The following is a 26,930-nucleotide window of genomic DNA, read 5'->3' as shown; positions in this document are numbered from 1 at the left end:
AGGTCAGTAATTTGCACCAGAGGTACACTTCAACTGTGAGAGACAGAATGTGAAAAAAAAATCCATGAATTCACATGGTAGGATTTGTAAAGAATTTATTCGTAAATCAGGGTGGAAAATAAGTATTTGGTCAATAACAAAAATACAACTCAATACTTTGTAACATAACCTTTGTTGGCAATAACAGAGGTCAAACGTTTACTATAGGTCTTTACCAGGTTTGCACACACAGTAGCTGGTATTTTGGCCCATTCCTCCATGCAGATCTTCTCGAGATCAGTGATGTTTTGGGGCTGTCGCCGAGCAACACGGACTTTCAACTCCCGCCACAGATTTTCTATGGGGTTGAGGTCTGGAGACTGGCTAGGCCACTCCAGGACTTTCAAATGCTTCTTACGGAGCCACTCCTTTGTTGCCCGGGCGGTGTGTTTTGGATCATTGTCATGTTGGAAGACCCAGCCTCGTTTCATCTTCAAAGTTCTCACTGATGGAAGGAGGTTTTGGCTCAAAATCTCACGATACATGGCCCCATTCATTCTGTCCTTAACACGGATCAGTCGTCCTGTCCCCTTGGCAGAAAAACAGCCCCATAGCATGATGTTTCCACCCCCATGCTTCACAGTAGGTATGGTGTTCTTGGGATGCAACTCAGTATTCTTCTTCCTCCAAACACGACGAGTTGAGTTTATACCAAAAAGTTCTACTTTGGTTTCATCTGACCACATGACATTCTCCCAATCCTCTGCTGTATCATCCATGTGCTCTCTGGCAAACTTCAGACGGGCCTGGACATGCACTGGCTTCAGCAGCGGAACACGTCTGGCACTGCGGGATTTGATTCCCTGCCGTTGTAGTGTGTTACTGATGGTGACCTTTGTTACTTTGGTCCCAGCTCTCTGCAGGTCATTCACCAGGTCCCCCCGTGTGGTTCTGGGATCTTTGCTCACCGTTCTCATGATCATTTTGACCCCACGGGATGAGATCTTGCGTGGAGCCCCAGATGGAGGGAGATTATCAGTGGTCTTGTATGTCTTCCATTTTCTGATGATTGCTCCCACAGTTGATTTTTTCACACCAAGCTGCTTGCCTATTGTAGATTCACTCTTCCCAGTCTGGTGCAGGTCTACAATACTTTTCCTGGTGTCCTTCGAAAGCTCTTTGGTCTTGGCCATGGCGGAGTTTGGAGTCTGACTGTTTGAGGCTGTGGACAGGTGTCTTTTATACAGATGATGAGTTCAAACAGGTGCCATTCATACAGGTAACGAGTGGGGGACAGAAAAGCTTCTTACAGAAGACGTTACAGGTCTGTGAGAGCCAGAGATTTTCCTTGTTTGAGGTGACCAAATACTTATTTTCCACCCTGATTTACGAATAAATTCTTTACAAATCCTACCATGTGAATTCATGGATTTTTTTTTCACATTCTGTCTCTCACAGTTGAAGTGTACCTCTGGTGCAAATTACTGACCTCTGTCATCATTTTAGGTGGGGGAACGTGCACAATCGGTGGCTGACTAAATACTTTTTTTCCCCACTGTATTTTCTTTGTCTCACTTCTTCATACAGCATTCTGAGACAAACCTACAGGGAAAAAAAGTTTTGAGTCCATCTGGGAACTACCGTAGCTGAGACTAAGGTTGGAGCTCTGGAGTAAAGATAAAGATTGTGTTATTTCTACAAGTTTCTTCACTAGCAGTACAACCTATGGCTCTCTGTGAACAAGAAAAAGTAAAAGTGTGAATGTTTCAGAAACTGGGGCATTAAGTGGAGTCCTAATTTCTTCACAGGGCTGTTTCAAGACTCAGCTTTGGGTCTAAAATTGGAACTGGGATAGGATGGGGTTAGACACAGCTGTTTAAATGCCAATGCACGATTCAGCCAGGCCAAATATGTTTGGTTTTGTGTCAGTGTAGGCAAAATCTCTACAGGCAACATTCTTAACAAATGCAGACCTTTTGATTATGGAAAGACAAAAGTGAAAATCAGGGTGTGTGGGGCTTAGTCAAACTGACTGCTGCTTCTCCATAAGTCAAGCTCTGTGCCTCCTAGGTGAGGAGTTGCAGACATCCTAGGGCAAACACAGGACATGCTGTTGAGATTATGCCTCACAGTGGGCTTGGACACCTCAGTATCCTATGGCAGAGGGTAGCTACTGCCGATTAATTGACCTTCTGCGAAAGTTTGGATGTTTCTGCCAGTCCTGAAGCCTTCAAAGATCTTTTTCAGGATCAAAGGATTTCTCTAGTTTTTGTCATAACCCCTATGGTTCTCAGACAGGTGGTGCCCTACATGTGACAGTTTGTCTCACCTGCCATCCTCACTTTATATAGCTTGTTGTTGCAGATCCAGGTTACTGAATCTTAGAACTAATATTTTCTACTGTTTAACACCACTTTGATTTAAAGCGCCCTCCATCAAGAATCTATGTCACAGAAGGCTCCAGTATGCGGCTAGTTTGATTAAGCCAGTTTGCCTGACCTGTCAGTTTTGTTGTACGAGCTTTAACCAAAAAAAAAAATAATACGACTCTTTTTATACAGACCTTTTAATGAAAACCAGTATTGTGTTAATTTATCTCTTATTTCCTTCAGATTTTCTTCATCGTTCTAAGCCAGTTTGTTCCTACAATAGAAGTAAATGCACAACAAATATTGTCATTTTTAGCAAATCCAGTTAACATAATAAATTTGTTGAGGTGTCTTTGTAGTGGCTGAGACACAGCGCCCATCAATGCACTGTGTGAGAGACATAAGACTTGCCTATATACTAATGCTAACTTTTGGTTTAGACTGAGTGGAAGGTCGTTGGTTGTTAAGGTTTGGGTTAAAGGCAAGTGAAAGCACAACTGTCCCTTCGAATGCAGTGTACACCTCTGTTTGTGTGAATGAGGCTGGCAGATGGAGGTGAAAACGCTTTAATTAACAGTATCTCTGTTGAATTATCTGAGTTAACAGAAGAATCCCATTGTCATGACATTCACTGATCACCTTTGATTCACATCTAATCCCCTTTAAACCTCAACAAAAACACCCACACGCGCACATGTGAGTTCTTCTCACGTACTGCCTCACCTCTGTCAATCCTCCTGATTGGACCAGGCTGATTCCTGCATTTTCATTTAAATACAAAAAGGGACCCGAACATAGTGCTTTAGGTGATTTATTGTTTTATCTCACTAAAAGCTCCCATAGACTTAGTCCAGATAAGCTCTACCTGAAGTGAAATATTTAGTCCAAGGTCAGTGACAGCAGCAATTTAACACAGCGTCAGTGGAGTATTTCACTTGGGGGACAATTTGTAATTTTTTGGCATGCATATTCCTGCAGAAGCATGTGAACACTGAGCCATTAATTACGTCTGTCTCAGTTACTCTGAGCGATCATTTGCTTGCATTTCTCTGGAGATTTGCCTACTAAATCATAAGCTAAAGGAGGGTGGCAGAACAGTGAAGCAGACGCTGCAGCATCCTGACACCAACCGCAAGTGTCTCACACTGGTGTTAAGTCGATATTTGATGATACGGTTTCTCCACATGGCGTATGTGCCAGTACAGTAATTATGCCTCCGGAGACTTGGGAACATTTTGATTTAGTGCAGCATTTTAATTTTCAAGAGTCAAATTAATTTTGTGAAGGGTCTAAAAATGTGCCTCTACTTGCGCAAATGCTAGCAACTGTATAGGTATGCACAGTGACGAGACACAAGAGGTGTAAATCAAACCTGTGTTGCGAGCTTGTTAAGGTTAAATTAAAATCTATCATCCAACAATGAGCTCACAGCAGGACGTGAAGGATTAAAAGATCTGTTCACATACCGAGGCTGTTATTAAGAGATTATTATGATATTACTTTTACAACTCAATAACATTTCAGCTGCACAAAAGACAAAACCAGCAAAGGATCAAATAGTTTCCATCCTCTGATATCTGTTTTACCTTCTTACATCAGGTATCAACCGCTCTGCTTGTCGTTTCTTTATCTGGGTTGTAGTTAATTGCTCTGATAGCTAAAATTATTAACTCCACAGCCACCGCTGACCTCGATCCCAATTTCAGCATCACCAAGGAGGAGAGATCCCTTCCTGTCTTTGTCTGCAATCAGTGATAATTCCACATAAACTTCAGAGCGAGTCATCAAAACAAAACAGACCTACTTAGCCAATCCTCCCTGGAGCACATGTCAGCTTTATTTTCAACGGCGAAGATAATCACGGGCGTCGTCACTAAAGATCTTACAGAAGTCAGACACTAGAAAAAAAAAAAATGACTTGGGAAATAAACACAGCACTGCTATTTTTGCTGTCATACCAAATAGAGACTTAGTGTGCTGGATATTTTGGGTAATTTGTAACAAATACAAAAAAAGTTACAACTTTGGCAATCCAAAAATCCGAAAGGAAGATAACCAATATTGCTTTAACCGGTTCTGTTAATAGGGGGCTTCATTTGCTCAGGCATAATGAATACATTTTGCCTATCAAATCATCAAATAATAGGAAATAGCTTGAATTCCTCTTTAAAAAAAAACGTAAGATCATCTTTAGCAGCAATAACTTGTAGGGTTTGTCATCGTGGAGGAATTTTGGCCTACTCTTCTTTGTAATGTTGCTTTAGTTCATCGAGGTTTGTGGTCCCACGACGGCATTTAAGTCAGAGGACTCAACTCTTAAGTGGCTTGCTGCCAACCTGCTGGATGCTGAAAGGGTAAGTCCATACAGAACCCACTGAAAGGGTAGCATGAGCTGCAAATGGGGAGTAAAACTGAATCCATTAACCTTACATCCATTAACCTGAGACACACAGTGATTCTAAAGTGGCTGTAGGTATACGTGAATCTGTCTGTGCTAGCTCTGTGATACTTTCACAGGAAGTCTTACTTATACAGCGGCAACAGGCCAGTATTAGCTGGTAACACTGTCAGATAACATCGTCCATCATATGTTGGTTAGACATCAGTGGGTAGAGAGACAGCAGTGTGCAGAAAGGCCCTGCTCATATGTCTGCTTAAACTGTCCTAGAATATATTGAATGGCACAGAAACAGCCAACCGTTTTAGAATAATGGGACAAATTACTTGTAGACTGTACGGTTAAGCATCTCAGTACACAGGTAGGCTGTGGAAACGCAGCACACTGTTTTTAATCATTTACTGTTCAGCAGCTTGGACATTTTTGATCTGCTCCTCCTCTAAATTACAGAGAGAAGACGAGCAGGGACACAAAGTTTAAATACAATCTTGCTGACATGTCATCATCCTAATGACTTAATCAGAATCAGAATCAGAATGCTTCAATAATCCCTAAGGAAATTATGTGGGTTACAGTTGCTCCAAGACAATAACGGTGACAGACTGAACTAATTAAACAATACAGTATATTACAAAGTTTAGAATATATGAGAAATAGCTGTAATATATACAAATAGCTCAATTACAAATATCGAGAATATTACAGAGATGAAAAGTATATGATTGACTGAACAACCTGGACTAGCAGCCAACTTGAAGCGTTAATTTGGCGAATGTTTCTATTTGCCTTAACAACTAAATGTTTTAACAAACACTCTCCTTTAAGGCACCCGCACACTGCATGATCCGGGGAATCTTATAAGTTCACTGCATGACACTATGCAACATGGATGTATTAAACTCAGGCAGGACACCAAGTTTGATGACATTATTTCCCTACAGAATCAGGGACTGGTCTGCAGTTTCTCTCCATGCTACCATCACTCTTACATCCTAGACCAGACCTCTTACGACACGTAGCTGAACCATTTTACCTGTGCTTCACTGTTTGAGATCAAGACACAAAGGAACCATCCTTCTATAAAGACAGCCCAGCATGGCTAAATGACATCCTCACCCAATTTAAAGCGAGCCTCCTGTTAGGATCCCTGGGTCTGTTCCCAGTGTTTGTGTTTTTTTTGAACTTTTGCATGTTGTATTTTGTTTTGAGAAGTGAGCTATGTTTCTAGTTCGTAGTCTTTTGTTAACTTAGTCAGTTCCCTTTCATGTCCTAGTCTCACCTGTGTATGTCCTTCGTAGGGTCCCCGGTGGGCATTCTCTCTCTGTGTCTCTACCATATGACTGTGTCAGTATCTCAGTGTTTGTGATTTCCTGTCTTATTTTGATAGTCATTGTCTCATGTGCAGTCTTGCTTCCCTTTCTTCATTATGTCTATTTTGCTCCAGCTGTGTTCTCATGTGTCTCCACTTCTTCTAATCACCCTCCTGTGTATATGCAGTATCTCCCTTTGTGCTTTGTCATGTTATGGTCCATTTATGCTACTGTTCTGTTTCCCAGGCTTAGTTTTTGAGTGTTTCTTTGCCCGAGTTAGTTTAAGCAGCTTGCATTTAGTTTCCTGTTTGGTTTTGTATTTTTGCTCATGTCTTGTTTACTTATCAGCTCATTAAAGAGCTCGCCTTTAGTTAAACTGCCTCCATGCCTACAATTTTGGGTCCTCCTTCACCACACCCTAACCCTTGATACCCTGTGAAAAAGTTCAGTTCCACCTTGCACTTGGTTGAAATGTATACAAGCACAGAATACAACCTGTTTAGGTTTCACTTCCCTACTTCAAGGAAATACCTGGCTTTAGTTGCTAATTGCTCTCCTATGTTCATCGTCAGTTCTTGTAGGAGCATTCAATAAAAAAAAAAAATCAAGCTGAAGGCCCTAAAACGGTGAGATCCCCTATTATTTGACCCATTAATATAAAAATATCATTTTTGAAATCTATGAATGTTAAATTAAGGCTCAGGCTCAGGTTGGACCGCTTGATGAACATCTACTCGTCATAATTTAATCTATAAAGTGACTATCCATATAGAAAGGAATACATTTATTGAATTTCTTCACACGGACCTTGTTCCCTGTTTTAATTTGAATCTATCTTTGATTACAGGCGCAAAATCTTTGCAAGCTGTCTATAAAAAGAGACATCAGCTCACTTAAAACGACAGGATTTTCGGCTACTTCGCCTCCGTCCACCTTCTGTTGACTCATTTTTGGATGAGCAGGTGAGGGTTCACACTCACTTTGACGGTGCTCTCTGCAGTGTTAAGTGACGACTGCAGCTTGTAGGACCTCTCCCGGTTTTCCCGAGCCTCGTCCGACACCCTGGCCAGCTCGGCCCTCAGTTTTCCGAGGGTTTTCTGCAGCGCCGCCTCCTGAGTCTGAAACTCCCGTCGCAGCTCGGCCTCAGTGCGTTTCCATGCCAAGAGGTTGTCGGCGGTAAGCTGCTGGGTTCTCTTCATGGCCTCCAGCTCGCGCTCATAAAAGGCCTGAGCCTGGGGACAAACGCACACTTGTGAAAGTGTTCACCACTGCGGAAAAGATTTAAGCCAAAAACATGAAGGGTGTAAAACTAATTAATAAGCCTCAGTTTTCTCTTTTTAATGACAATGTGAATTTTATATCGAAAGGTCTAAAAACATTTAGAGCTGGAGCCAAAATTACTTTCCTGACAGTGTTTACTGCCGACGAGGATGCTTTTTTTTATTGAATTACTAGCATCTAAATGCAGTCCTTAAGTGCAGCTATGGCTTTTCCTGTACACAGATCTGCAGATAACAACCTTCACTTTCAGCAGCGTCAACACTATAGTGCCAACAAATTAAATTTTCAGGCCTTTTTTTAACTATTACTAATCCAAGGACATTTAGCACAGCCTGGAGTGAATCGATTCTGGAAATGCCAGATGAGACACTGTGTGTGCAAACCTTTTCTGCTTGAATCCTCTTGAATCCTTATTTTATTTAGGCTTATTTTTAAAAGATCGCACCTTTCAGTCTGGACTCAGTATTAGGTTTTTTGGGTTGGCTCTAGACAGAATTAGACTGTAGCAGTAGTGAGAGCAGGGAAGGAGAGTACACCCACGCTTTCCTGAAAACATTAATAAATAGAGTAAATAACAATGGACTTAAGAGTCTTAGAACATAGTGGTACCAGTTCTCCATCTACTGCAGGTTCTGGATAGAGTTGGCCCACTAACTTGGATCTCCAAAGTAAAACAAACACTACTGTATATTGTCCCTAGCAGCAGTTAAAGGGTTTGGAGGAGCGATACGAAGTGACTGAATAGCATCAAGGACATGTGAACAGTTTGGGAAGGGCAGACAATCACAACGAGAGCAAGAGAACTGGAAGTGGAAGGAAAACAAAACACACGGGTGGGGGGGGGACTAACACAGAAGGCATCTGAATAAAATACCCATATAATGCCCAATAAATGATTTATTAACTCATATTTGCTTACCAGTTTGTTTACCAATTATTAATGATGGTTATTATATTTAATGTACTGTACCTTGCTGAGTTTGGCCTCGTATTCCTCCACCAGTCTCTTCTTGTCCTGTTTCAGCTCCTCCACCCGCTCTGTCAGAGAATCAACCTGAACGTCCAACATGGAGACACAAAGAAACGGCACATTTCGAATTAAGTAGAGTCAGTTTATTTTAAAAAAAATTAAGCAACCAGAAGTCTCTGATGCTTTTGCTGTAGAGAGACGATTATAAATTACATTATAAAATGCATGTAGTCTATACTAGCGTTAAAATGTTGTATAAGGAAAGGCAAGGTAGAACAAAGAGTTGGAAACTTGGTAATTATCGCTGTCCCACTTTCTTTCTTCTTCCCTGTAGTGGTTTAGAGTTTGATGCTTTGGCTTTCAAGAGCTGCTCTACTTTTGCAGAAGCGAGTGTGTTACCTCGGCTTTATGGAGCTGTACCAGTTTCTCCTGGTCTTTGCTGTAGTTTGCGTTCTGGCTCTGGTGGCTGCGAAGAAGCTCCTGGATTTCCTGTCTGTGCTCAGCCTTGAGCTCTTCCAGCGTGGCCCTCTTCTCCTGCTCGAACTGGGCCTGTGCCTGGCTGAATGTACGCAGCTTCTCCTCAAAGGACCGTCGCATCTCCTCCACCTCCCTTGACATGGACACCACACGCTGCGTGTGCTGCCAAAGAAGACGGGAATGAAAGGCTGAGCCAACAGGGGAATTGATTTATGGGTTTTGTAGGCTTCTTACAGAGCGCGTGACTTTTCAAAAGGTCTAAGCCAGGCGGTGGTGTACTGGCTTGGGGGATTTTGACCTTCTGGCTGCCGACCTGGCTGCTCTAAATTAGCAGTAAAAAGCAGCAGACTAAACAGAAACAAAGTGTGTGAGCAGAAAATGCTCTGAAGGTCATTGTTCAAAAATGTCATCTAGTATTGACATAGGAAGTTATCATTCTGACAATGCCTCAATCCATTGATATTATATGTTATATTGATTAGCAGAAAAGTGGTCTCTAAGGTACCTGATCAGAAAAACACTAAACATTTTACGATAAAATCTTTAAGGCACATAACAACCATCTGTCAGGGGAAGATTTACTAATACGTTTTCATACCTTTCATTTAATTTGACTGCATTTCATTCTCTAAAGTAGCTAATTACACAATCAGCACCAACTAACTATTAGCCATAAATTTTCTAGTCTCAAAGGGTACAGAAGTGGCATATCAACCACGATAAAAGTAGGAGACACCCATGACTGACAGCTTGGACAGTTATCAGGGAAAAAAACACTCAGGGATAATAACACAAGCACAAACACAGACACACATCTGCCTATTTGCCATCAGTACGGTGGCTCATTCTGCTGCACTGTGGCCTCACAGCAAGTGGGTTCCTGGTTCAAATCATTCCTCCAGGAGACCTGGCTTCTCCTGCCGCCAAAACATGCTAGGATAATGCTCCCCTCGCTGTGCCCTTGACCAGAATAAGGCCTTACAGGTGCCCACCGCTGCTAATAATGAATATGGGTTAATATGTGGAGACTACAGCCTTTGGGTGTTTGCATTTTATTTCTTTGAGCGTCACTCTAAATCAGGGATGTCATTTTATTTAATGGGCTAGATCAGTAAAACCACTGCATAATAACATGTGGTGAAATATCCATTTCCAAAACACATGATGAACATCCTCAGATCATTTTAACAGTATGTCTTATTGCATATGTGCTGTAAATAAGTGAATCTAGAAAATGCAAAAGTAACTTTAACTTTGTTCTGGAGGTAGTTCAATGCCTGTTTTGGGTTGTTGTGTCGGAAAAGTGATGACCCAGACCTGTTTTACTGCCTTTTAAAAACCTGACATATCCTTCTTTATTCACAAGTCCATCCATCTTGACGAGATTCCTAGATCCAGATGTAGCGAAGCTTCCCCACGGCATGATACTCCCGACACACTGTTCTAACTCTAACCCTCATTAGCCACTGGTCTGGAGTCTTTAAACATATCAGTAGTTTTCTTTCCTTCCAGGCTTGTTCTATATTTGTGTTTCTCTGATTCTGTGGATGATACTTCTCAATCCTCTTTTTGTCTGTACAAGTATCAGTCCATTTACCAAACAGTCCAGATGTGTTGTGAGATGATGTATATTGTACTGATAACTGTCCGTACAAGTGTCTTACTTTTCAAAGCCATCCAGTGGGCTTTGGTGGCCTGGTTCAGGCCCCAGGCTGCTTTGTTTGACATCCCTGCTCTAAATCATAAATTCCTGCATATAGTCAATTTTTCTTTATTCCTGCCTTTGCATCTTTTTATCAGAGAGCTGCACACACTCCATAAATCTATATAATGATGTTCATTTGGTCAGCTATTGTTAGAGATTAGTTACACGCTTCACTGTCCTCCCAGGTCATATACAAGCATATACATGGGGATGATTTCATACACACTGGCTTGCTCATAAACTTGTAAACAACAAAGCAGAGGCAATTTACAGCATAGCAATAAGAGAGGTACTCCTCTCCTACTTAAACGAGGTGCGGAAAAAAAAACGAATTTAAATTATATCTCTTTATGTGTCTTAGCAGGACTGGATTGTTATTGGATATCGAAGAAACTAGATGTGATTGCATCCGAGAGGCAGCCAGATCCAGCTGTTCAATACATCCTGCATTTGACTTGCAATCAAGGCAGATGTGAAGAAGATGAGTGCATGTATCTCTCTAAGACTTCAATGCAATGTTCACTTCTCCCAGCTGTTATTGTGTCAAACAGTCTGTGGTCTGTCTATTGTTACTGTAATCCTAACAGGCAGATCTACTTTGGAATAGTACCAGAATAACACCAGTTGTTCCTCGAGTTTAATTAACAGAACAGACATTGCCAGCTTCTGAATCTGAAAATGAAAGACTATAGAAAAGGTGCACTGGGTGCTTACAGCATGTCTGTGATCTCTGGTCATTGTAATCATCTGTTTTGATATTTATATTTTAGTTGCAAGCCTCTATTTAAGGCTGTGTCCAAAAAAGTTGGCACTAATACGTCTGTATTTTTACTCAAATAACTGTATATAAAAGATGGATGCACCGTGCACCCACTGTGGCATCACCCACTGGTTAGTGAGGTCCTGCTGAATCGTTTTGCTCTCACCATCTTGGTGTTTTAAAATGGGAGATATTAGGCAGGGTTTTGATAACTGAGAAATATTGTATATACCTGAGCTGCAGCAAACCCTACCCTCCTTTTTCACTGTGATGAGGATCCTAATTTACAAAATGAACTTCATGTTTTATTCATCTAACGAGACCATAAACTCATGTTGTAGATCGAGTAAGCCGAGGGCTTTTTTTTCCATCAACTCAACTTGTGCCCATTGCACGACATTACAAAGAATGCTGGTTCTGGACACTAAGCTACATCTAAGAGTAGTTTTATTTTGTAGTATTGCTGCCTTCACTAAAGTAAAGAATCTAAATCCTTCCTCTGCTGCTTTCCATGTATTTTCGTATATTAAGGCTTAAGGCAATCGACAAGAACCTGAAAATTGTGCCTCCCATTTCCTAGGCTAATATTCAAAGCTGCATTTTCTGATTTCCCCCATGCGCTTCGCTCTGATGGGTTCTTGGCCTTTCCTGTGGCAACACATTCAAAGGTTAGACCAAGCCAAGTTCTCTCTTTTATGTCTCTCCCGCTCTCTGATCCAACTTTTCCTTTGTCTCACCATGAGCACAACTCCTCTTTTAACTAGATGACCCAGGCCTCCTTGTTTCCTGTTTCTCTGCAAGGCCCTGCTCACATCTTAGTAAAATCAAAAATGGAGTTATAGTGGGCCAAATCATTCTCAATAAATCATCATCTCACATTCTTATGGGGGAGTTTCTTCTGGTTGACTTGTTTTAAAGAAACCTACTAAAATGTGCAAGAAAATCTGTTAAGTGATGGCATGACGTTGGTGTTTCCAGGTAAACGGAGCTCATTCTAGTCATCATGTAGCTGGATTAACTCGTGGATATATGTGACTAAATTTAAAAATGTATTGAATAATATCTGGACTCTATTTACAGACTCCTTGAAAAAAGAAATGAAAATGAGGCCTGAATGAACCCTGACCGCTCACAGCAATCTGAGGCAGTTGATGCAGACAAAGAGAGACTCTCCACTTCACAGCAGGACAGAGAAACAGACTTAATAGCGATTACCTGCAGCTGTGAGTGCAGACACAGGTGCCTCTTGCCTCCAGCACACACAGACATCACATCACTCTTCCATTTACCTGAGCCTCAGTGCAGAGCTGCATGTCTTCCACCCTCTGACGGTAGCTCTCGAACTCGGCCAGGGCCTGCCTCTTCATCCTCTCGTGGAGTTCCATTGACTCCTCCAGAGACTGGATCCGCTTCTTCAGGTCCATCTCATCGCTGATCTTGCTCTTGTACTGTGACAAACATTTAAAGTTCAGTGAAGTGCTCGCTATCATCCAAATCTAGCATTTTAATGACAGCATGTGTGGAGATGCTTACTCTGTGATTGACAAGGCACAATATGTCGTACACTTCATATCCTCCAAAACTTGATCATTTTGAGATATTATGGGACATAAATTGCATACAAACACCGGTAAATAACCATCCTGGATTTCAGCTTTAATTAAAATTACTTTAAAAGATTGGCTGATGCGCACAGAATTTAAATTAGGCTTTGATTTTCCTCATTATGACAACAAATGAAAGTGAAAATTAAAAGATTAAATAGGTACATCCAATTCGGCTAAATTAATTAAATTTGCATTCAAAGCACACCAGTAAACACTGCCTCCAGGGAAACTTAATAGAGAAGCAGAGTGAGGCGATGTCTGCGTATTCAAGTTTAGCTGATCGAGGTTGGTCACATTACTCACAGAGAAGCATCGTCATTGAGGCATTGTCATCAAGAGTAATGACGTGACATATAGGCCTAAATAATTAATATTCACGTGATTCATAATTGATGACTTCATTTCAAATGTGGTCTGAGCTCACCGGTGATCACAGTGCAGCGCTCCTGATGTATTTTAGCTACATCATCAGCTGTATGTGATTTTATAATGATGTCTGTTTTCTGTTGAAATCTATTATAAAGTTGACTTTAGTTCCTCTTCAGCCTTTTGTCCACCTATTATTATTACTGTTATTATATTTATTATATCATTGCGTCTAATTTTATTACGCTTTATTTCATTTTTAGTTGCTGTAACAAACGACTTTCCCACCTTTTATGATAAATAAAGTAGATCTTATCTTAATCTTATCTTTTAGGTCAAAATGAACAAAGGCCTATGAGAACAGCTTCTCTTTACACCTGTGATACATTTCTATTATCTAAATTTCGAAAATAGGCTTTGCTTACATAATATTCATCCTCCTCCTTTTATATTACCACTAAAGAGTCAGATGTAGACGTTTAGATTCAGTACGACTTCGCCCTGGGTTGCATTACATTATATCAGCACATGCAGACATCTTTGTTCTCCTGGATACTGAGTGCTTGCTACAATACATGTCTCAGCAGTGGTCCTGAGACTCCTGAAACTCCTTTCTGCATGGATGAACCTGGTCTAACGAGATTCCCACAACGCCGTCTTCTCTCTTTCATTTTATCTGCATTCCCCAAGTCTGCATGTTACTAAAAAGCCAAACACTGTGTTAGATCCCAGTTACCCCGTACAGGAGGTCTGGATTGGGGTCTGAGTCTGAGTTTCTGATCCTATGAGTATACTATGAGTATACAACAGTGGGTTATTCAGAAACCATTGGCAAGGAGACTCCTAGATCTAAAAGCCTGATATCTTGTAAGCTTCTACTTGATTCATAATATGAACTTAATATGAATGGACAGCACTGTAACAGCAGTTTTGCTCTTAAACCACTTCCTTGTATTGTGGACAGGAGCAAAAGCCCCCCGACATGTCATGAAAACAGCACGAAATATTGTTGGCACAGAAACAACATCTCTAGATCACTGGCTGTGTGAAGAGGACCAAGCAAATCATCAAAGACATTGCAGACCCTGGACACAATTTGTTTAAGCTCCTACCATCAGGCAGACATTTTCAAACAATCCACAAACAAACGGATTGAACTGCAGCTTTTACTAAAGCCCCAACTCAAACATCTCCTCTGTCTGAAAACTAAATGTATGTACAGCTTTACTACTACTACATGTACTATACTTATATCCTCACTAACTGTCCAATTATAGACCTGATTGTTCAGCATTATATATTTCTTATCTCACAACTTGGGAGTAATTTTGAATTGAATAATTGAATTTTAGTGTAATGGTCACTGAGATACTGGATGAAAGGAATAATCATTCAAATCCATTGAAAAGTGCTCAAAAAAACTCCAAGAAAAGCTTTAAAAAGATTTTCCCCCATAAAGCTGTACTTCTGCTATGCGTACGTACATATCGTGACTTTTGAAATGGTTGTGAAACTCTAATGTGGGCATGCATCTGTGCAATGACATGATTGATTTAACCATTTCCTGTTTCAAATGTTGTATGGCTCTTTGGGGATGAGATCGCCATCTTTAGCGTTTCATAATTCTCTAAAACCAAGTACACCCTCACTGCTTCCATAGGAATTAAGTGGGTAAGTAGCAGCCAGGAGATGCTAATCAAATGCTTGATTAATTAATCATCAACAAGTGTGAGCACCTCTGTAACACTAATCAGAGAAATTGCAAAAAAACCCCCAAAAAACCCCAAGAGCTACATCTCAGACTCCAAATCTGACATATAGCTCTACATCTCAATTAACATTTATCATGCTAACTGAGGCCTGTGCTTCTTTCAGATGCTCCCTTATTAGCAACGCATCTCCACAGAAGAGGGATCCGCATATTTGATTTAGCACAAATTTTTATGCTTGATGCCCTTTGTGACACAACTCTAAATCATTTGCCAGGGATCTCTTGCACATTAGGTCAATGTGTTAACCACTACACAAAGATGAATATGCATGATTAGTTTGGAAGGGCTGCCAGGAGAAAGTCTGTTCTGTATAAAAGGAATATGGGACCATGCCTAGATGTGCACAGTTCTAAAGAACCTAATAAATTTAAAGTAAGACAGACACACACACAAACCTGGAGTATCTTCTCCCTGGTCTCAGAAAGAATCTGCTGCACCTCCTCTTCATGAGCCTCCTTAAGAGTAGCGATGGCTGCCTCGTGTTCATCATTTTTCGTGTTCAGTGCATAGATAACCTGCAACAGAGGGAAGAAACACATTAGATAATGTACAGGATCATAATAAAGATTTAATACAATATTGATATGGTTTTTGGTTTTTTTTACACCTGACTAGACAATTAACAGCAGTATTCAGCTAACATGCTAGGACTGCTATGCTGGGCATATTGTGTTAAAATATTAATACGGGAGCTAGCAGCAGAACATCAAAGCATGAGGATAAAGTAAAGAAACATGAGAGCGGAATAATAAATCTGTAAGATGAAAAGGAAAGGTGATATTGATGTTTTGAGGATGAAGCTCCCAACGCGGTTCAAGGAGAGAAAGAACTTCTCATACAATATTTTTACAATCAAGTCCAATGAAGTCTTTATGAAGAACAGCTGGTACTTAGTGCAAACTTGGTGTTATAGACAAGGTGTTTGAAGCATCCACTATAATGTTCAACCATCACCCTAAATCAATGAAAAGAAAATTTTTCACAATTTTGAGAAGTCGAGTTGGATGAGGAGTCCTCACGGGGTTTGTCCTTAAATGCCTTTTTGCCTTTTAACCAAAGGAAAAAAAATCACCAGGACTGTGATAAAAATATGCGTGCTTAATTTTCCAAAGCTGGCAAATACTTCACGTTTATAAGATGGCCAAACCCTCGCCAGTTACTCTCCGAGTGACGCAAACCGAACTCTACTATTCAGCTGCAAAATAAAAGATTCACCTTAATGCTGCAATCAACACATTTGAAAGGACAAAACTTTTGCTTTGAAGGCGAGCATTCTCCACTTCCTGTTTGCACTGTAAACACACACGTTGCACTTGTTATAGTTTCACTGGTGTTTAATGAGAAGTTGATAAGTGTTTGCAGACATGCCGGGGGCTTCCATGTAAACTACAACCATGACGATCTGCTAACAAATAAAGCATTCACGAGGAGATTTTGGTGCAGCACTATATATTTCATTGCAACCTCCAGCAACAAGTTGAAACCAGAAACCAGTTGCAGACTGGTCTCAAGACCTGTGAACCCTAAAGACCTAATGTGAGCCACAACAGTTATAGTGTCATGTTCAGGCCATTATAAAATACACTTAAAATACAAAAAACAAAAAGCAAATTCAAGATTATCTGCCATACTACCAATATTTGTTGTGGTTTACTGAAACGATTAATGGTGAGACAATTTGCTGAATTTTTGCTGGTTTGCTGGAAGCTTTTCTGGGAACACAGACCAGACTGACCAGACATGATGAAGAACTTAATAAGAACTTAATGCAATTCTAACTTCATATTTTGGCCTCAGTTTGATAGTCCTGCTGTAGCATAAATATTTCTAATGCTACTGACATACAATTAGTAGAGATGAACTGTGGTACTGTATATAGCTGCTATAAAGCTGCTAAAACCTCCTATTCCATTGCTTAATGTTTCTAATAACTCAGAAGTATCAGTGATCTCTTAAGGATAAGCTATGAATTTCACATAGCCTTACTTACTTAAATAGTAGATATTAATGTTTCATATATAACTGACAGTAAATCTTGCAAGTCTTCACCTTTACAAGAGAAACATCAACATACTATGGATTTTTTTGCTATATCTTCTCCATATCTGATGCCTTGCAGTGATGAATTAGAAATTGGTTGACGCTGTGTATTGCTGGGGATAAAAATAACACAAGCAAACTGTTGTGCATGAGATTGACCTTTAAATCTGTCCAAAAATACATGCGGCCATCCAATAATTTGACAGTGCTGTGATCCTCTGCTCAGAGCAGAATGAGAGGGAGAGGACAGAAATGGGTTCCATGGGTTTCCACATGAAAAACCGTGAGACACCCGTCCTCTGCTTCTCTCCCTGCCGTGAGAAACAAAGCTCTGCGTTGCCTCTTTGAAAAACCAAGTCAATAATTCAGCACATTGAACTGTGTTTGGGTGCTAAAGAGCCTTTGTTTACTTGGGCCAAAGTCCATCAATAGAATTGGAAAAGAGTGCAGAGGAAAAAATTAGAGAAAGAAAAGGAGGAAAAAGCTTTCACTGACACTAGACACCCACTTTTTATTCTTTGCCATGCCTTACTGGGAGAAGAAATGTAGTGCATGTAGCTTGACAAGTGCTGATGTCTTTGAGATTTTCATTGTTTATTCCCCACACACTCACCCTGTTTTTGCTGACAGCTGCAGAGCGGTGCAATGAGAGAAATAAGTCACTTTATAATCAAAGACATACTCAGGCGTGGGATGAAGCCTCTCATTTGATTTTGTAAACCACTGAAGTTGAACAGGACTGTCCAGCTTTCGTTTGGCCAAAAATCCAACTTTATCACCTCGTTTTGACTCAAATTATTGTTGTACAAGATTGGTTGTGTTGTTCTCTTTTGATTTTCAGTGTAAAGGTATTAATTTAGGAACACTTCACATTGCAGCTAAAGCTTAAATATTAAGGCCCTTTTATTTAATTAAACTGTTAATAAGTGTGCAATGAAACATTCGATTAACTTGTTTATATTTTAGATACCTCAGCTGCAAATAAGCCTAGTTCATGTCTAATTAAAAACAAGAAAAAAGTGTTTATTAATTCTATAAAGCAACGAATAATAGTAATAAAGGTTTAACTGTGGAAAAAGAGCCATTAATGTGAAGTTACATTAGTGTATGAGGTTTATTTACATTATAAGAAACTCTAATAAGTTTCTTAAACAGTTGTGTTGGTAAATGCTTAATCTAATGTTTATAATACTATTATTACTGTTTATACAACCTTATTAGCACATAGTATATCTTAATACATGCAATAGATATGAACTAACATTTATTACATGGATTTTGACATCATGCATTACCATTTACTGTCCTGGCAATAATAAGATGCCAATAAGACATTATGCTAATGATCCTGTAAAACTGCTCTATGGCTGTGCAATTAACTAAAATTTTGTTTCAATTTCTATTTTGGTTTCTACCAGTTACTAAAATGAGATTATCAAAATCACACAGTTACTATGTCAGATTCTGTTTTAAAATAATCATCTTGTTTTGCTTCCAGTACATCACTTTTCTGTACATTTGATCGGACACATTTATTCACTTCAATTATAGTAAAAGTTCATAGAAATCCACTTAAATAAAAATGGAAAATAAAAGTGCCTTAAATCATCAGTACTGAAAAAGTAATTATGATTTTGGCCATAATCAAGCAGCCACAGACTGGTTTTAGGTTCAATTTCAAGAAGAAGAAGAGCTTTCCCTCCTCTTTAACGTCTCTCTCCCCTGCAGGTTGTAGCAGCTTTAGCTCATCTCAAACCAAAAAGAGGTAACTTTAATAAAACTGACCCAGGTCTGTGGAAAAACTCATTTTAAGTAGGAGTTCAAGAAGGTGACAAATAAGTACTATCTTTGCTAAACGTTTATGATTGCCATGGTCTAGCAGGCCATGTGTGTTTAGTAGCTGACTTAAAGGAAGTGATGTGTGTGAGGTTTTGGTCTGTCTTTAGTCTTTAATAGGATTTACATTTAATGGAAATCCAGCTACAGCTAGACTTGGACTTTAAAAAAATGCCAGTATAGATAATTCATAGTGGTGTCAGAGAACAGGCCAGGGGATCACTAAAGTCAGCAGAACTGGTCCCCTGATGCTCATGAATGTTTATCCAAAATTTATAGCTGTTGACATATTTAAGTATTTCAAGCTGTTACAGCCATATGACTATGTTCCTCCCCCTTGTTGTCCACTCTTTCTTGTAGGCCAATTAGTGCCTACTGTGTACTTGTTCTTCATCCCAGCTTCCTCTGCTTCTTGGGCAGGTGTCCCAGTCCAAGGCTCTAATACTAATTACAGCGGCTGACTCAAAAGAGCTGCCAGTTTGTCATTTGAGATAGCAGTGATTTAAAGTGAGGAGTCTGCCCCGTGTCTCCTTGTTTGTAGCGTTGTTGTTTGGTAATCTGGTTAACACTGAATGTACCTTAGAGGCTTTTGTGTTCTGCTTCAGATGTGCTTGCTTTATAGTGCTTTAACTCTGTAACCGGAGACACTTATCTGAGTGTGGAGACTGTTTTATCTGTTTACAGTTAGAATTTCTAACTTTTTTGTCCATTTTTGTCTCCTGTGCTGTTTTATTTCAATTTACCCATTAATAGAATAGAATAGAATAGAATAGCTCTTTACTGTCACTGTTACAAGAACAATGAAAGGCAATTTCCCTGACCTCCACACATCTCTCCATGTGTGTGAAATAAACAATAGCGTTAGTATTTACAAAATAACACAGACAAATTTACATTTACACAAGTAAGATATACATGGACCTGCAAATATCTTTTGTTTGTGACTGTACCTTCTCCTTCTGTGGTCAAAAGATTGACTAACATCAGTACACCCATGCAATCCATCCACACACACACACACACACACACACACACACACACACACACACACACACACACACACACACACACACACACACACACACAGCCTAGTTTATGTATACAGGGTAGTTTTATCCAAGAAGAATTACAGCCCATGTTTTCCTTTGGACCTCTCACTGTAAGTCTCCTTCACTGTGTTCACAAATGAGCAATGAAGCACCAAAGATCAGAGACAAACTGCAGAGAGGAAAATAAGGCCAAGAAAAATTTGGTTTGCTCCAAAATAAAACATCTTTTCCTCATCAACACGCCTAAATTATTCAGCTCGGCTCAGCCGCTCATCAGCTTAGGAAGCGAACGAAGCGAACGTAACGGTTAGACGAGCTAAAATCTCCATCAGAGTCATCAGCACACTTCTGCAGATGAAATGCACTAATCATGATGCTGTTGGGCCTGCACACACACACACACACACACACACACACACACACACACACACACACACACACACACACACACACACACACACACACACACACACACACACACACACCAGCATAAATTGTCAAGTTCCTGATGAGCCAATGAGCCCATGTCCAAACTCATCATGATAATTTGCCTGACAAATGGTCAGAGGCAGAGATGTGGAGGCAGAGACTATTGTGTGCGTGTTTGTATGCGTTAGCACCCACAACAATGACAAGTGCAGCCTGGGAGATAAAGCCTGCAAATATTGCCGTCATTGTCACCCACGGACACTGAACAGTGTGTGCCAGTAAAAGACATTCTTCTAAAGGTTACTGCAGATATGAGCCAATATCTTCTGCCAGTGCTGATCTATGTAAAGAGTTTCTGTAGATCAGCACCGTCTGAGAAAATTTGGGTTAATTTTAGTATTACACAGCATATATTCAGCATTAGATGAAGACCCATCCTGCCTGGTGGGGCTCTGTGAGAGCATCGGTATACACAATTTAAGGGACTTTCTCAGCCCTAACTGATCCTCTCAGACAGCGTTTTCCCCCAAAACGTGCTCTCGGTAAGGCAGTACATAGCTTTAACTAAAGTCCTGCCTTAAGGCGGAATTACAATTCTCTGTCAAGGTGTTGTGAGGTTACCCTTCAGGTATATACAGGGATCAGCTTAAGATTTAACCCAATGAACTGCCAGAGCACTGTCTGTGAAATGCAATATCATTCATTTATTTTATGTATTGTAGGTATGAAATATATTTTGGTATTCATTAGGGGTGCAACGATATTCGTATCGATATTGAACCGTTCGATACAGTGCTTTCGGTTCGGTACGCATATGTATCGAACAATACAATTTTTTTCAAAATTTTTTTTTTTCAATTTTTATTTTATTTTATTTTTTTTTTTGTGTCCCGTTTGGATCTATAGCCATCAGAATTGTTGTCTTGAGGCCAAGAAAGATGCCAAGAGGATTTATTTTAAGTGGATCATCATATTGGTCCATTTGATTGACCTTTATTATAATTATGAATTTATTTTATTTTCAGTTGCAAACGGGACAGACATGACTGTGGGATAGGACAGGGGGAAAGAATGAAAGAAAGAGGGGGAGAGAAAGAAAGAAAACCAAAGGGGAGAAAAAAAAAAGAACAATACAAAATTTGTAATTTATTTTATCAACTTTCCTTCTGACGATGCTGTCTGTGTTGAGCGCTCAGTGAATCTGCATTTGACTACTCCGCCTAGGCTCGAGAGTGCAGCCTAGGCGGAGTAGTCGAACGCAGATTCACTGAGCGCTCAACACAGACAGCATGGTCAGAAGGAAGAGCGCAGGGCAAGCTAGCGAGACAGAAGTGGACCTCCCCACCCTCATTCAGATCTGGCGTTTGGAATTATTTTGGTTTTCATGTGACGTATGACCCTGAAGGTAAGCGAGTCATGGACTAAAGTAAAACAGTATGTTGGATGTGCCATGCAATGCTCAATTACATGGGTGGGAGCTAGTGTGTTAGCGCAGTTAGCTCGTTAACGTGTTGGCCGTCTAGCCCCTCTGTATAGGGTAGCTCGTTAACGGAGATTTGCCGTGTTGTGGCGTTAAGGTTATTTCAACGAGATTAACCTGAAAGCACTAGTGGGAACACAACGAATATGACTGCACATTTACACCGACATCATCCTAGTGCAAAGACAAAAACAACAAGCATGCATGCTACAAACTTTAGCCGAGTCATTTAGACAGCTGTTAGCACAGGATTCTCCTTATGGAGACCTGATATGTTTAATATGCTGCTGAGAATATAGCCCAGAAGAAGCGGATAGTATAGCTTTTATTTTGGAAAGAGACATTTCTCTGTAATAAACTCTCTTTTCCAAAGATGAGTGATTCCTCAATCAGATACAGGGCTTGCAATATCGCTAGCCCGACGTCCCGGGGCTATCTCTGCCCTGCCTGTCGGGCTATTGTAGGAAGGAAAAATATATGTCAATGCTTTTGCATTCTTTCAGAAATGTAGCTGGGTAATTATGTCATTGGGTGAGCCACTGTCAATATGTGACATATTGAAATCGTGTTTGAATTTGCGCTTGTTTTTTTGCTTTCACTTTGCAATCGCGCGAACTGTGTATAGAGAGCGACAGCACTGATCTGTGAGTGATGATAATTTGTGCACCAATTCCTCTGACATCGTCTTATTAATTGTTAGCTTACTATGCAAACATGACAAGTGAAATCTCCCGCAGCAAGCTTAAACATGTGAGAGGTTGATCGCGCAGAGAATCGCTGAGCTTATGTGAGTGCGGCAGGATATATATTTCACTACGATGACCTGGATGATTGAGAACCTTCACAGACAGATATATATTTTAGTTCTGCTGAGCCAAATAAGACAGGTCAGGGTGAAGAAGTGACAGCCAAAGAAAAGCTTACCACAAAACGGAGAAGTTATGACAAATCAGACTATAAGGCAAAAAGAAAGTGCAGCTTTATGGTTTCATGGACAAAAGAATTTCTGTGGCTGCAATATGACGAGCTAAAAAACAACACGCACAAGGGTTAGGGTTAAATTTAAAAACTGTACTTTTGTGTTAAAATATATATTTATAATTTTAATAAATGACAAATTAAAAAGGCATGAACATTTTTTTTGTATCGAAAAAATATCGAACCGTGACACCAAAGTATCGAACCGAACCGAACCGTGAATTTTGTGTATCGTTGCACCCCTAGTATTCATGTGATGGAGAATCACACCAAGGACACTTTGGTAACAGCTTGTCTAGATTCTAGATAGTAAAACACGTTTGTGCATATTTAGTGATAATTTCAACTTGGTAAATGACCATGTTCCAATTTTTGTAATCACATTGATCACAAGTTTTCTAAAGGACATTGTTCCAGAAGTCTTATGGTTTGCTCGGATGCAACTTTGCAGACCATCCATGTTCCTTTTAGAAGAAAGAAGAGAAGAAGCTTTCTCCTGGCAACACCCCCAAACAAGCTGCACTTGTTCCGACTTTTTCTAATTGTACTCTGACAAACTTCAACATTTAACATGCTAACTGAGGGTGTTAGACTCAAAGATATAGCTCTTAAATTATTTAGGCTGTCCAGTCCTGTATGTTAACACACTCATGAATGCTTCAGACCAGCATACTGCCAAAAGATCTTTTTAGTGGTGTAGAAACACAAACATTTTAGAAATCTTGTCAAAAAAATTTGTAAAGCTAAAACATATTTATTGTTATTGAGCCGAGACACTGGACTTCACACAGAAAGACCCCAGCCAGATGGTGGATTTAAACTCAGGACCTTCTTGCTGTGAGATGACACTACTAACCACCACACCACCATGAACAGTGAGAACAAACCACAGATTAAAAGACTGTAAACCACAAGAATGAGTCACAAGACATAAACGAATGTAAACAGGTACAGGTACTAAATTCATCAGAGAAAGTACTGTCAGCTATTAGAGTCTCAATTTAAACCTTTTTCCAGCAGTTAAATTTGAGATTCATGTGTTTTATGACAAAAGGCCACTGTTAAGATTTTCTTTTGGTATACAATACAATGAATGCTACCCTCAGCCTAAACTACAAGCTCTTTTTTACACTTGAATAAAGTGCTACGAATTCATCCATCTAAGGTGTGAGCGTGAGAGAAAGAGGGAGTGAACGTGTTTGCACGGTACCAGAGATCTTTTCTCATCTCCGCCGATCGATCAGTTCATGTCCTTGGAGGAGTTTGCTTAAATGACAGTGATACCAGGCCAATCGATAAGGCGACAGCAAAATGCTGCAAATTTTGTCTGTCAGCTGGGAGAAAGTCACTGCTGAGAAACTCGCTAGGACTTCGACCAGACGCGCTACGGCTGAGTCTCTGCCTGCTGCTCGGTGAAATATGACTCAGCTGCCAAAAGCTGGGAAAAGCTGGGAAAATAGGACTGTCTAAAATGAAAGTTTCCTCTCCTCACTCTTACTTAGTTTCTAACCCCCGGTTATTTCTATTTGCTTTTATGTTATTCACTCGACACAAACCAGCTGCAGTGTATAAGCTTCATAGCAATGCTGAAGATACGTAAACTTGTTTTCTTGTCTCCGTTTAATTTTTTCTACTTGAGGTGTTTACTCGTCTGCAGGAATAATGTCAGATTTACTTTGCGTGGTGCTCCAGACATGCTATCATCAATGTAAGCTTCGGAAAGTAGCGTGGATAAACAAACTAAACGATGTCAAAATATATTAAATTAATGTTAAAATATACAAACACAACAACAAACACAGAACGTTATTTTAGCTTCACACAGAGCAGTAAAGGTTTCTGTCAATACCATAAGGACAGCTTAAGCTGCTTTCAGTAGAAATGATTATATGTGATATTTTGTTTGATATATTTTATGAACATTGAAGTAGTTTCAAAAGCCTCGTCACCTCATTCTCGAGTTATGGGATTTATAAATTTGGGTGTCCACGCTGCTAACAATACTCCATTAGCCTTTCACGGCTGAGGGGTAAAAAGGATGCACACAGCTTTTGGGTCTAAAAAATTAAACCAACTTGGGAGTGCCTAGAACCTGCATTGTCTTTAATGGCCATCGAGGGGTGCTAAATGTACTTTGGGTCCTATAGAAGTCTATAGAAAATAAGCCGTCTGACACTTTCCTGATGACGGTCGAGTGCTCAAGACTCAGTTTTAGTCATACTGAACAAAAAAAACGAAAACATTAAATCTTGGTCGTACTGTGTATCTGGGGTATGCTCACTACGCTCACCACTGAATTGTGATTGCCAAGCCATCAGGAAATGAGCGTGTGGTTTCACGGTCAGAACAGCCCTGCTCTCACCACAGTGGATAATACTGGCATCACTATATCTACATCTGATGTAATATCTATCATCTTTTTTTTCTTTTTTTTTCAGATCGATCATCTGACGTCAAGATTCATGGGCTGGACAACACTCATTACACTTTAAATTCAATCGTTTTATTTCAAATGCACACCTATAAAAACTGTGACTGCACCTTGCACCTTGAGATGCATGCATGAATGTCATGTTGAAAAAAATCTGCCCACAAACCAGTAAACCCCTTGCACTTGATATTGCCTTTGGGGAAGTTATAGTAGCTGCAGTGGTTGTGTCCAGGATGCACATATTGCCATGACACACACACACACACACATATATACACATACACACACACACCAATTTAATGACTGCAATGCCACTTTTTAAAGAGTTTAGATTTTCCAAAGTCAGACTGAGATTCAGGGAGCGCAAAGTTTAAAAGTGTCCCCACAATTAAAACTCAGACAATAAGAACTCTGAAGAAAAAAAAATCAAAATTTCATTGGACCAACAGCAGCTGGAGGCAATATGACAGGGGAGGTGAGTCTTTACTTTTTAATTAGCTTGAAAGGGACAAGATTCTGGGGTGATCAAAGCAAACTATGCTGTTTCATCTTCACTTCCCCACCACACTCAAACCTCAAATTTTGTCACTCTAAATTGCTTGTGAGTGCTATTTTTAGACATTATTTATTTATTTATTGGCTCTGCTGCCAAGATTGGATTGTGTACAACTTGCAGAGATGCAAAAAAATATGTTTGGAAGATCCTGGGCACTGGCTTTTGTTGCTTGGTTCCCAGTGCCAGTAGGAAGAAAGGGTTCTGTAGCGTATGCATGTAGAGCAGCGCTTCACGTAGTTTGATCCTGGAGTTCAGAACAACTGCACCGGTGCTGAATACTTCTGTAATGCTGCTTCTAATTAGTAAGACTGCAATGCAAAGCTACTTAATGACATAACATCAAAAGATGTACATTTTTAGGGGTATAAAGAGATAATATTTAACTGTTCTGCTTTTGTCTCATACAGTTTTACAGAGAGAATTTTATAGAAACTGGATGCACCTGAAACTACAAAGGTAAATATTCATTGTCTTCATTGAGGTAATCCACTTGTTAAGCCCGACTTCATTAGTTACTTCTGGCTCTCAGAAGCCAACCAAACTGAGTAAGTCCATCAAAGTGTGGCTCACAAGTGTTTAATGTATAGCTTTAACCTCCTGAAGCTTTGCAATATTTGGAGTCCTGGACACAATACTAAGCTTAAAGACATGATGGAGAAGCTTAGGATGACAAAAGAATACTTCTGGGGGGCTCGTGTCTATTCAAAGACAGAGTAATAGCACTGCAGCAAGTTCAAATGACTTTGAGTGAAACTTCCACAGAAAATAAAAGTGAAAAGTCCATCAGGCTTTGCCAAATGAAACGGGGATTGTTAAGGCCAAGATTCAGCTGAAGTCTTTGAACTGGCAGGATGAAAGCTGCCAAAATAAACTCCCATAATAAAGCGGATTGTTAGTATTTGCAACAAAAGTATTAAATATCACCTACAGACCAAAGAAACAAGACTTGGAACTGTTTGTGCCCAAAGCAGGAAGTGAAAAGGACAGCTTCTAAAATTTTGTACCGTTGTCATTGGATTCCCAACGACTCAGTGAGGGAAAGAACATAAAAGGGTAAAAAGATGCTGCTTCTTCTTGGAGTTTTAGCAACTTCAAAGGATCTAATGGCCACTAAGAAAAACTGCCAGCTATCCACAC

The 26,930-nt window shown here is 40.0% G+C and overlaps 1 protein-coding gene across 4 annotated transcripts in view; it reads right to left on the bottom strand.

Moving 5' to 3' along the window:
- fam184ab (family with sequence similarity 184 member Ab) overlaps window positions 1-26,930 on the bottom strand; it is a 223,645-nt gene that overhangs the window by 109,143 nt on the left and 87,572 nt on the right. For all 4 annotated transcript variants that reach the window (XM_026194482.2, XM_026194487.2, XM_026194485.2 and 1 more), the window contains 5 exons: window positions 15,390-15,509; window positions 12,539-12,697; window positions 8,707-8,946; window positions 8,308-8,391; window positions 7,037-7,288 (listed from right to left, as the gene is read on the bottom strand). In XM_026194482.2, the coding sequence (XP_026050267.1) occupies window positions 7,037-7,288; window positions 8,308-8,391; window positions 8,707-8,946; window positions 12,539-12,697; window positions 15,390-15,509 (855 nt within the window). The remainder of the gene's footprint in view (window positions 1-7,036; window positions 7,289-8,307; window positions 8,392-8,706; window positions 8,947-12,538; window positions 12,698-15,389; window positions 15,510-26,930) is intronic.

The sequence above is a fragment of the Astatotilapia calliptera genome, chromosome 15 (genome assembly GCF_964374335.1).
Source record: "Astatotilapia calliptera chromosome 15, fAstCal68.1, whole genome shotgun sequence".
NCBI classification, from domain to species: domain Eukaryota; kingdom Metazoa; phylum Chordata; class Actinopteri; order Cichliformes; family Cichlidae; genus Astatotilapia; species Astatotilapia calliptera.
This window is presented reverse-complemented; position numbering and strand designations above follow the sequence as displayed.